Source organism: Stigmatopora nigra, chromosome 22 (genome assembly GCF_051989575.1).
Source record: "Stigmatopora nigra isolate UIUO_SnigA chromosome 22, RoL_Snig_1.1, whole genome shotgun sequence".
In the NCBI taxonomy this organism is placed as follows: Eukaryota; Metazoa; Chordata; class Actinopteri; order Syngnathiformes; family Syngnathidae; genus Stigmatopora; species Stigmatopora nigra.
The window spans coordinates 3,133,502-3,145,781 of NC_135529.1; the positions used below are offsets into that span (position 1 = coordinate 3,133,502).

The 12,280-nt window shown below is 39.6% G+C and overlaps 1 protein-coding gene across 2 annotated transcripts; it reads right to left on the reverse strand.

Annotated features, from left to right (window-relative positions):
* Positions 1–67: 67 nt before the first annotated feature.
* LOC144215839 (DNA excision repair protein ERCC-6-like 2) lies at positions 68–10,216 on the reverse strand. Of its 2 annotated transcripts, XM_077745009.1 has the most exons (21): positions 10,146–10,198; positions 10,023–10,081; positions 9,221–9,603; positions 8,889–9,005; positions 8,560–8,753; positions 8,094–8,187; positions 7,922–7,989; positions 7,548–7,759; positions 7,337–7,473; positions 6,744–6,860; positions 6,487–6,606; positions 6,164–6,235; positions 5,809–5,954; positions 5,562–5,657; positions 5,358–5,457; positions 5,080–5,226; positions 4,628–4,720; positions 2,854–3,634; positions 2,632–2,786; positions 2,267–2,421; positions 68–1,132 (listed from the first exon to the last, which is right to left on the reverse strand). In XM_077745009.1, the coding sequence occupies exons 2-21, from the start codon at positions 10,045–10,047 to the stop codon at positions 259–261; spliced, it is 4,086 nt and encodes a 1,361-aa protein (XP_077601135.1). In that variant the 5' UTR covers positions 10,048–10,081; positions 10,146–10,198; the 3' UTR covers positions 68–258. The 2 variants fall into 2 exon arrangements, with proteins under 2 accessions (XP_077601135.1, XP_077601136.1); XM_077745010.1 differs by lacking the exon at positions 10,023–10,081 and having other exon boundaries at positions 10,146–10,216.
* Between the last annotated feature and the right edge of the window lie 2,064 nt (positions 10,217–12,280).

Below are 12,280 nucleotides of genomic sequence, written 5' to 3' on the forward strand. Positions count from 1 at the left end.
GTGACCAAATAGTGATACACTATATATACTTCATGGAATATATGTATAAAAGCATATGGCAAAGAGATTGCATTTTTATCAGAAACAGAGCTCTCTGCACCAGAAAGGCTTTGCCTTTTATTATCAACACAATAGAATTAGAGATAAACATTTAAACACATCTTACGTTTAAAATACAAATACATGATGGGTGTTCTAATATAAAAACAATGGACTGACCTACTTCTGAGATGCATTGAATGTTATTTTGTTGCCTTGTTATTTCTTCCACAGAAACTTGTCGTTGGTCTTCCAGAGATTTGTGCTGTCCTTCTCCACAAAAGGAGCTCGAGCTGCCAAATTGGTGTCGATACACAGCCTCCGCACCTCGTCCAAATCCGTAAGCTTGTTAATGCGTTCTTCATTGTCCTCATTCAAAATGTCCCAGAAGTCTTTGCGACCTACTCTTGATGCTGACCGTTGTGGCAGATGATGGTCCATGCCACCTGAGGTAATGTTGGTTCTAGATGGAGGTGGGGAAGCCAGTTCTGAGGTCGATGTCTTTACGGGGGAATGCTTGGATTTGGGTTTTAACAAGTCATCAAGAATGGACGTGTCCCCTAAAAGTTCTGTGAGAAGACAGGACTGTTCTTGCGAGGGAACCTCCTGGGAATGATGCTGAACATTTGTGGCTGACGTTTGCGTCATGCTGAAGGGCGTATCGTCCATCTTCTGGGGGTCCGAACAACTACTGCTGCTGGTCTGACACCCACCGAGGCCATCGACACTAGTCTTCTTTGTACTCCTATGACTTCTCGCATGGCTGACCTCCTCCTTCCGCTCCTCAGGCTCCAAACTTACGATATCATTTGGCAATTTCCTCTGCGATTTCCGTTTCTTCTTCTTGGGTTCTGGACACTTCTGATTAGATTTGCGCCTTGTGGTTTCATTGCTTTTGGGAGATTGGGTCTGATCCCCGTCGGCTGGTGGGAATTTGCTGGTGACGAAGCTTCCGAGTTCAGGGGAGCCCAGCGAGGCATAATAGCCCCGCAGCCACGCGAGTCTCTGACTGTAGTCGCTTCTCAGAACGTCGGTGGCAAACTGGTGGGCTGAGGGGAAATTCAATTTGGACGCCATCTCCTGCAACTGGTGTCTACAGATAAATATACAAAAAATAAAATATTAATACATATATATATATATATATATATATATATATATATATATATATATATATATATATATATATATATATATAATACATACAAAATAATAAAACAATTTCCATGATTATTTTTGTACATTCTGTCTCTCGCGCTGTCTACCAATGATGAAAATTACAAACCTGTCCTCTTCTTAAATCGGTGAACTTGCACATTTTTAAATTCCCCAGTATTTATTGGCCCAGCTGTAGATTGGCGCCGACTGAGCAGCATTACGTTGCATATAATTTCCACTATATTCTGAACACACAACATATGCTACATTCATCGTTTTATTTAAAAAGCCACAAGTCCAATGCTATTAATCAGATATTTTGTGGGCACATCAAGACCGACCCAAAATGAATACTTCTGTATAGAGTCAGACATATTCACGTTTCTCTCCTCCAGCAATCCAAGGCACTTGTTATTAAAAGTGTGGTCTATCCAGATTCAGGACAAGAAACACGTCAAAGCGTGACAGTAACAGACGGTCTTATTTAATGGAAATTGTGGCTTTTACTGGAAAAACAATAAATAAAAAAACGTGATGGCAGTAAACCCCTATTTGGAGTTGAATAATTTAACGGAATGAGGAATCAACATGGTGTGTTGTCTGTTTTTCAAACCCTCGCGTGCCTCTGGGCAGAGATGGCTTCTTCCACCTGGGGAATGAGATGCCAGCCAAAGAAGGTGCTTGTATAGGTGTGTGAGGGGGAGGAGATGCATGTTTATGAGTGTATTTTGGAGAGATGTCTACATTAAGTGTTTCGTAGGAAGTTGGTGCATATCCGTCGTCAATTCCCTGGAGGCAACCGTCAGGTCTGAACACAACTGTGTAATGTTTGGCAGGATGATGGGAAATGGGTAGTGGGATGAACTCAGGGGTGGTCTTGTGTTAACACGCCATTTCTTGGGGCCCAGATGGGGGCGCTAGACATTCAATCTGCGGTGAGTTTTGGCTGATTTCCCGACACTACCAGGAATTTTCCCTCACAGAAAAATCTACACTTTATAATGCTTGCCTGCAAGGGTACACACTTATTCCCACCTCCTAACTTTTCTCCAGACAAATCCTTTCCTACCTGCGCAAGGCCAGAGGTGTCTCCCCCAAAATGAAGGTGTTATATCTGGTGTGTTCCACGATGCTCTTCTTGAAGGTGACTGTGTGATTTTTAGGAAGCTCTTGGATCTTAGGAGTGTTGCTGGAGTGGCAGTGTAGTGGTCTTTCTGGCAAGGCCTGTACAGAAATTATAGAATCAACTGCAAGTTCCAGGGAAAATCATATTGATATACAACCACAATTCCAATTAAGTTGCGAAGCTATGCTAAACATAAATAAAAACAGAACACAATTAAAACAAATATGTTCAACCTCTATTTAATTGAATACACTACAAAGACTGTATTGGCGTATTCACTCTTCAGTGGTTTTAAGTGTGCTGTGTACCTTGCAAGGTGTGAGCAGTTCATTTGCAGGGAGCTGAGAGTACATCTTGTGCTCAAACACGTCTTTTGCTGCAGCTCTACTAATCAGCTCCTCGGCTTTGCTCCCTCCTATCACCCGCTGGTTGGAGTGGGTGAACGCAACCTCCTGGAGCCCACCTTTGATTAGGAACATGGTTAATTCAAAGCAAATGCCACTCATACTCTTTTTATGGAACAGTCTTACCTAAGACAGCATCAATAGTTCCTCTAGATGCTGGAATTGTTTTGTTTTTCACACTTGTGAATGTAGCAACTTTACATTCACGAGGACTTGTTCCAGAAACGTGAGCATCTTTTGGGTGCCTTAATTTGGCTTTATCAAAGATTGTGGTATTATCCTCCTCTGAAGTTGTGAAAGACTCAATCTTCTCTGAGAAAATTGCCCCTTTGGTTGTGCTTCTTTTTCTATTACATTTGTTTTTTACTTGAGCTTTCTGTCCTTGTCTATTGTTGGAATACAAGATATCGCCCTTAGACTGTGCTGGTATGTTAATGTCCAAATCGTCCGACTCATCGGAAAAATTGTCAAATCGGTGGGCTTTGGAAAGCTGCTGATATTTAGAACTTTTAGCACTGTCCTCATCGCTTTCCTCTAAATTGGTCCTACACAAGTTCTGTCCCAGATTTGCATTTCCATTGATTGGGATTCCTCTTCCTTGTTTAGGGTAATCATTTTTCCCAATGTGGGATTCTCTTTTCGCACACCCATCATCACTCCCTGAACTAGTGTTGTCTTCACCAGACTCCGGCATAGTTTTAAGCCTTTGGAGCAGTGTGGCGAAAAGATGCTGCAGCAGGTTGTTCGAATCAGGCCCAGCGGATGAATCTATTCTCTTAGTGCCAGCTATTCTACTGAGACTACCATGTTCCTCCTCCACATCATCATCGCTCCCGCTACTGAAGTCCAGCAGCTCTTCTGGGATCTTGGATGCACCCATGCTCTCCTCGGATGCATCTGCAGCTTCCTGTAATCACAGAAACAACAACATAAGAGTACGTTGGCATTGGAAAAGGTCATAAACTATGAAAAAAAACAGCCTATGAGAACATTCCTGGTGGATACAAAACAGATGTTGGTAATAGCAAATCATAATAAACCACAAAGTGACACAGGCTCCTATTATGATGTAACACGAGGAACCGACATGTCCAGAAGCTATAAACATTTGGAATTCATTTGGACCACCAAGCGAGATCCAATTTTTAGTACTCACTGGACAGAACTGTCCATATCGAAAGAGTTTACATGCATACATATGGAACCGCAAAGGCTATAAGCTTGAGCATATGCATGGTTCATTGCTATCAATCAAAAATATGTCAAGGGCAGCACCAACTATAAAGATGATAGGAGATAAGTCACAATACACAAATTGAAAGCAGGCCAGCTGGATAAAATTGTTCAGGGTTTTTACATCAAGAATGCATGAAGGTCAAAATGATAACCTCAGGTTTTAAGATGCAATAAGCAAGAATTGTAAAATACTCTATTTTTCGGGCTATGTGCTACACACACCAAACTGTACAAAGATTGTTTTCTTATTTTTGTTAAGACATAAACTGCATTGATGTAGAAGTAGGTATATTTGAATCAATTCCCCTCAATATATATTTACCAGTTAGTAATCAATTGCTACCCACTGAAGTTATGTAAAATATTACAAATACTTTTTTTACAATCTAATCAGTCAGAAAGACAGATTTACAATGTTGCCCTTCCTTTATATAAACAGTTGAAATAGTTGCAGATATAAAATTATATTATTTCTTAAAAGAAGCAAATGCTGTTTTGTCAGCTGGTTGACTGACACACAGAAAAGCTCTAGTATGAGGTATACCCGTTTTTAGCATGGGAAAGTGAGGTTTGTGCCGGCCACTTGGGAGGGATGTGTGAACAAGGGACAAGGGAAAATCTGTGCTCCGTGCTTTGGGTCCCTGAGAAAAGCAGAGGGACTCACGCTAACGAGGTGCATCTTGCCCTCCTTTTCCATTGCCTCCATGTTTGTGTGTGCGCTGGTTGTCATGACGCCTGCCTCCACTTGTCCTTCACGCTAGAATGAAGAGACACACCCACTTATTAATATTTGGCTTGGGTAACAAATCACCGTCAAGTAAAAAGTTTGTACATTTGCAAGTCAAAAAAGTCTCATGTACTTAGGTTTAATATCATACATTGTGTATATATCTACAATATGACTAAGCTGTGCATATTTGAAATCAAATAATTTTCAATATAATATTGGAGGGGAACTGTGAAAATTTTGATAAATACTAAATGATTTTTAGTTTTGACTAGTATATTTCATAGATAAGATAAAGAGTTTCATATTTACACAAGAAATTATTATTTCTTAGGTTTAGAAAATACCTATGCTATTATTCCTTCATTCATTTTTTGACAAAATCTTACCTCAAGTATTTTGCGGGTAAGGCATGTGCCTTGAGTCTGCAGCCTGAAGAGGTTATTGATCCCAAATAGTTCCCCCTTGTGGGTACCCTGCACGGCATCAAAGTACCGCCTTGCACTCTCCATGCCAACAACTGAGCTCTGCAATTGCTGAATACAAATAAAGGATCGCCTGTCAGTAATTATTCAATGATAGAAATTTAGACGTTCTGATCGGGTCCAACCCCAAAATTCTAAAAACAAACTAGAGTTGCAACTGGAAATAACCAGGCAAACAGTACCTGTTTGTAGACTTGTCTTAGGTAGGTAATTTCCTCCACGGTCCCCAATGAAATTAGTCTGAAAACAGTCACGTCCCTGCACTGGCCAATGCGATATGCTCTAAAGAGATGCACATACACATTACCATGGAACGCATATTACATTTGTAACACACTGCGATGAAAAAGAAAATGTGGAATTACATTTTTTTTTTAAAGACCAACCTGTCAATAGCCTGGAGGTCATTGGCTGGATTCCAAGTTGGGTCGAATAATATCACAACATTGGCCCCTACAAAATTAAGGCCTAAACCACCTGCCCTGGAAAGAATAAATATTTTGTAATTATCATTGATAATTCATATCAGGGCAGTTGCAGCCACTTAAACTCAAATATAGTCAACCGGTTTAATTATAAATAGAAATACAATCATATGCATTATTTCAGAGTGTGTACTGTGTGTAGACTGACATGGTGGACACCAAGCACAGGTTGATATGATCAGAGGTGTTGAACTGCTTCACAATGTGCACTCGTTCTTTAGCTTTGGTGGTCCCATCCAACCTACTATAGTCATGGCCCTCAGCCATGAAGTACCTCTCCAGAATGTCCAAGATCTGCCAAGGACCAAATCGAAATAACTGAATCGCAAAGCATCTGTGAATTTTCACTGTAATACATGCTCATCTAATGTAATTGATTGCAGACAAGTCCAGGGCCAGATACATTTTACTCATCACTACAACCCCTCAGAAATACCCCATAAAGATCACAAATCATGATACGTATTTCCAATGTCCCTACTTGTCACTCTTGTACACCTTACCTTTGTTGACAGTGAAAAAAGAAGCACTTTGTCTTTCTTTTGCAGATAGAATCTGATTAGTTTCTGCAAAACCTGTGAGGAAAAAATAAACTAATTTATTACCTGTTCATATATGTATAATAGAGTTGACAATCTTTGGGATGAAAGCCATGTGAAAAGCAATGTGAAACCTTGGATTTCCGATTCCTAGCATCGCGATAGCGCAATACACATGTATCTCATAACTTCATAAATGATTATGCAGGGAAATGGGTTTTTTGTAACACTGTATATATACATAGTCTGCCAAGAAGAGTTTACTGAGCCAAAGCCCTGTGCCTCACCTTCATTTTACCGCTGTATAATGGGTCGGAAAGGGCCTCAAATGCTTCATCTGTGCACCTCTGGACAAAGTTGGGAAACTTCTGGAACACTTTTTTACAAATAGCGCTTGCACACTGTTCCTGGAAGCATAAATGAGCCAAGTCATAAAAGGAATAAAGTTAATGGAAGTTTGCCTATTGTACGGGGAATTTTTAGGAGCTGCAGTTGTTCCTAAAGTGCTCTATAAGTAACATTGACTTTAAAATGTATTGTGTACCTGTTTCTTACTGGTGCCAGTGGCAGACTGAAGGAGTGCAACATGACTGGCAACCTTCCTCAGTACAGTCAGGTAAGTAAAGTAGAGTGCCTTTGCAGGTATGCCTTCTGAGTTTGTCTGAAAGAGAGGAACATATTAAAAGTGAGATGTTGTGGAGATGACTCTTTAATTCCATGAATACTAGTAGTTGGGAATTGGAGTGCCGAGCCATTATGCCTGAAATTAAAGAACAAAAAATATCTTTTGTCACCTCAAATTTTCAGAATCTGTTAGCAAGTAGGTCTGCATTTGTGCCCGTCTGTTTCATGTCTAACAATACAATGCTGCTACCCAGTTTCTCTGCCTATAACATAATTAGTTGAAAGTTGACACACTATCACACAAAGGTACTATCATGCAGAAAACTCCACAATTGCCACAGATGCAACATCCCTGCTATTGTGTCAAAGTCAATGGAAAATCACTGCTGACTTATTTTTTCACAAGTTACTGATATTCCACAAAATCACACTCATAAATACATGGATGATAACATGGATTGTGCACAACCATCTTATACAGCCTGTAAAGGAACATCTCAAAGAGAAACTTACTTTATAGCAGCATTTTCTTCGAGTATTTCCACTTTGGCAATCACAATTCTCTGAAGATCTCAGAATCAATTGCACGTCTTCAGTGTCCAGTACAGTTTGATAGACCATCTGCTGAAAGTCAGTCAGAGAGCAGTACACTACCTAGATTGAGGACAAAACATAGCATAGCATTACAGCACCACTGGATCCAATGCATTAAGTCAATTGTTACCTACCCTGTCAACCTTCTTGGGAAGTTGATCCTTGATTAAGGTTTTGGTCCTTCGAAGAAAGTAGTAGGAAATACTCTTCACTAGGTCTCTGACAGTCTTCCTCGCAGTCGCTAAATCTCTCTTGGTTGCACTGTGTCTCTGGCCTCGCTCAATTGGATCTGACACTTTATTCTTGAAATGCCCTAAGCTGCCAAGACAGCCAGGGACAGCCCTGTGTGGAAGAACAGAACGAAAAAAAAGGTTAAACATCCTAGAAAAAAAAAATCAAAACATACACCAGATGAAATCTCTTGATTCTCACTCAATTGAGCCTTGACAAATTCAGAATTAGATGACTGTTTTATATTCAAATAACATTGAAGAAAAAACGTACCAGTCCATAACACACCACAGCTCCTCAAGGTTGTTCTGAAGGATGGTGCCAGTTAGGCCAAATCGAATCTAGAAAAAAAGTCAAAATTAATACATATATATTCCCCTGTAACAAATTTAAAATTACTGGTTCATAAACAGGGTGCCATATAAAAGTAAGGACTAAATCTGACCTGACACTTGAGACCCTTCATGGCTTGAGTGATTTGAGAATTTGGGTTCTTTATTTTGTGAGCTTCGTCAACAAACACAGCAGACCAATTGATGCTGCAGGATAGGAAAAGGTCATGTGATGAAAGCAGATAGTAATGGAATCTACCACTAGCGATAAAATGAGATCAACTTTAATACTATGCATGGGTTTTCTCCCGGTATACCGGTTTCCCCCAACATTCCAAAAACATGCAAGGTAGGCTGGTTTAACACTAGGTAAGTGAGGTGAGTGTGAATGATTATCTATCTCTTTGTGCCGATAGACTGCCCACTACGCTGTGGTGTTCCCCACCTGGTTGGCTGGAATGGGCTCCAGCAGCCCCTGTGAATCTTGTGAGATAAGTGGTATGAAAAATGAATGAGTATTTACAATTACGCAAAAAATGTATGACATTTGTGTGTTGCTTGTGTTTTCATGTCTCTTACTTATTAAATTGAGTCAAAAAGAGGCGAAGAGTCTCGTAGGTGGTGAGTGTGATCTCCACGCGGCCCTTCTTGACGCGAGCCAGCTCCTCCTGTTTCCTCAACCCGTGGACCACCGCGTATTGGAAGTAGCCCCAGGTGTCCAGTTCATCTTTCCAGTTATACAGCACTGACAGCGGAGCTACAATCAGGAAAAGCTACGACAGATCGCAAAAACACTCGGGCTGATGATATTTGCAGACATTATTGTTGTACTTAATGCAGTATTCATCTGGATGAATGTCATCTGAAAAATAATGTCAGGCTTTTTATGCTCTGATTGTTGCACCCACTCGATTTGGCCTGCTATGCTTGGATGAGGTCTGACTCTGAAGAAAGTGAGGCTTGTTTCTTTCAATGTCCTCCCAAGTTCCTTTTTTGTGTAATGCTGCCGCAAGGAAACCAAGGACCTGCAGTGAAATCCAAACAAAACCTTGAAGAATGGGGTTCACGAGTTGAAATGGACTGTTTAATCATGCTGTCACGCAAGTTAAGTTGCAGTTAAGCAACTGAATGAAGAAAAGTGCCTTGCAATCATTGCCGCTTTGCAGGCTAATAAACAAAAATCTTGTGCCTTTTTAATTCCACATTTTTAACAATTTTTCCAAGCTACTCTAATGTTTACCTGCACTGTCTTCCCAAGGCCCATATCATCCCCAAGGATACATCCTCTCGAACGGCTATAGTTATTGTAAATGAACCTGATGCCTTCTCGCTGGTAATCCCTCAGGTATCTGTTGATGGTATAAGGTACACTGTCTTCACTTCCATCACACAGCTTTAATGGAACACATGAACCATCTGGAGTTAGTTCAGTGCCACTAGTAAACAAAGGTTTTTCACGCTTTAAAGGATTTAAACTTGATCTTGTGAGGTTTGATGCAGCATCTTCCTCTTTTGTATTTTGCTCATCACTGTCCTCATTCTCATCATGAGGTGTGGTGGTCTGTCTGTGGCAAGTGTCATCAACAACATTTTCGGGAGCCAAGTGTTCACAGGAGGCCAAAGCTGTGTAGGTGAATGAAAAATATTTTAGAACACAAAATAGCCCTGGATTTTAATCAATGGTTAATTCACCAAAGAAAAATTCATTTTTTAAATGATTGTATTACTATAATTTTTAACGTCCCTTGGATGGCCGTGCCAAGCTTGTAACTTTCATAATATTTTTAAAGTATGAGGAATTCTAAAATAGTATATAATAATTGTGTCATTAAGTCTATTCATTGGGGGTTTCCCCTTATATATGAACCTGGATTGCAATATGTCAAGTTTTTATATGAAACAAATTTGCAGCTGGAGCAGTAAACTAAGCCACATTATGCAGAATGTGAATATGGAGGCACGTTATACATCAGTTCAGACATTAAAGAAAGCAATCGACAAGAAGAATGAGAAATGATCACATCAAGGCACAACGCACTAACCTTTTTCATCTGCAGTAGACTCCATTATGCTAGATCGCTAGCATTCCCGTTTAGTTCCTCTTCACCAAACATTTTACTATGATTATGAATTATGAAAACAATCGTGTATATAGGACATGTTACCCATTTAGGTTTTAACTTGATAGTATACTCTTCTCTCGTGGATCGACTTGCTTTAATGACCATTGTTTACAAATCTGAAGATTCAACACCGCACTTTCGACATTCAGCTCCGAGATTTAAAAAAATGCAGTACAATGAAAGAAGAAATAATATTTATTTGGAAAAGAACATGTTTTAGTCTAAATGATAATATACAGTTTTTTCTCCTTGCTATCACGAGTCATCAGTTTTCATTAATGCCATCGAACTATGGTGAAAGTACCTCGACAAAATTACAGTTCACTAAATAAGTCACAGTTAAATCATGCAAGCATTAACTGTGCTTATTGCTTGGTAAGTATATACATACATAATTGTAACTTGTGTTGAAATTGGACAATTGTGATGTCACACTATGAGTTATTATGCATGTAAACCTGTTCTCTTTATTCTTCCCTCAAATCCACTAATGGATCTTTTTCATCATTCTGCATTTTTGAGATGGATTTGCACAACCAATGTGGAAATTGCCACACAGATAATCTGCTGGAATTCCTTCCTCCATCATATTTTTCTCATCTCATCTTATTTTTCTGAACCGCTTTATCCTCATTGGGATCGCAGGGGGTGCTGGAGCAAATCCCAGCTGTCTCCCGGCCAGAGGCCAGCCAATAGCAGGGCACAATCATATTTAAATGAATTTTATTAATTTTGGGGCGTTTCTCTTTTTTCTTTCCAATAAGCTGATCCAAAATGTATACAGTTGTTCTTTCAGTCTATGGGGGACCAGTTTGTTTCATTTAACGAGGACCCCGTAGCAATGGTGGCATCTGGTGGTTAGGAGATGGTGTTTTTTTTATTTTTTTAAAACTAATTTCAAGACCATTTGACCATTACCTCAAAATAATAATAATTGTTTCCACTGCCAAGATGCACCCGCCCACCAATTTTGGAAAATGTGTGATACATAGTTTACAAAGCAAGCTAATGTAAATGACAGTGACAGAAAGTTGTGAATTATAGTATAAGTGATATGTCTACATAGACACTACTTCAGTATGTGCTTCAAAATCTACAGGACAGTATTTTTCTGTGCTTGTAAAATCATAGCAAAGATAATGGTGCAATTATCTGACATTTCATTCCTCATTGGTGCAGGAATTATTCATTTATTGATGCGTTATTGGTTAATATAAATGTTGATATCAAGAAAAAAGATGATTAATGAAGATTACCATTATTGCTGCACCCAAGTGATTGTTCGTTGTGAGTTACAACGCGAAAGTCCCTGATGACCTAAATGTGATGGTTCATCCTTTGTTTTGTCCTGCAGTGAGATGGAAACATATTTACACATCTCATTACACTAGCAAGCACATGAAGGAGCCTTTTGTTTTGTAGTTTGTATGTTAACATCCACTTTAGACACCACCACGTTTTAAAGCCATACACACTGAGTCCGCGATGCATGGGCACTTAACCAATCATACATAAATTCTGCTAATACAACTTCACAGTCAGTTCTGTATTAGATACGAAAAAAAAACCTAATGCACCTCCGCTTACCTAATTTTACATGAGAAGCAGTGGCATTGTACCATTGCAACTTGTCTATAAGGCTGCATCATCATGACTCGATGTAATGTTGTTTTAGTCAGTACTGGGACTTGAAAAAAGTTATGAACCTTGCTTATTAAATCAATATTACCTAAATTAGCAGCATTGTAATTAAAATAATGTAATAGTAGGACAGATGTAAAGCATGTCTCAACAGGTAAAATGTACTTGGTTGGTTTACTCCAATGCATGGCAATTGGCCATGGCCTTCATTTACCAAGTAATATAAAGTACATGTGCATAATAATGTCCATAACATGTGCATATGAGCATATTATCGAACTCCTTAAAAACTGACAAAAGGGCTGATGCATATCCATTCCATCTGTACTCAGAAATATCAAGCTTCCTGGGCTTGGGGTGAGGTCTCAGGCCAAAGACAAAATAGCCACAATTGTACATCCAGCCCGTCCAAACCCAACTCATCTCAGGCCCCAAACACAACATGCTGCATGACTGCACGCCCAAACAATGAGGCCACACAAAAAGCCCCAGCTCAGCAGAACTGGAAGTCAATTTCTCAGGCGTTTAGGCATGCA

Excerpts from the sequence above, each read along its gene's own strand:
- LOC144215839 (XM_077745009.1), bottom strand. The coding sequence starts at position 10,047 with ATGGAGTCTACTGCAGATGAAAAAG. Across the intron at positions 9,604-10,022 it reads GTCTACTGCAGATGAAAAAG|CTTTGGCCTCCTGTGAACAC; the intron begins GTTAGTGCGTTG and ends TCACCTACACAG. Across the intron at positions 5,227-5,357 it reads TAAGACAAGTCTACAAACAG|CAATTGCAGAGCTCAGTTGT; the intron begins GTACTGTTTGCC and ends ATTTGTATTCAG.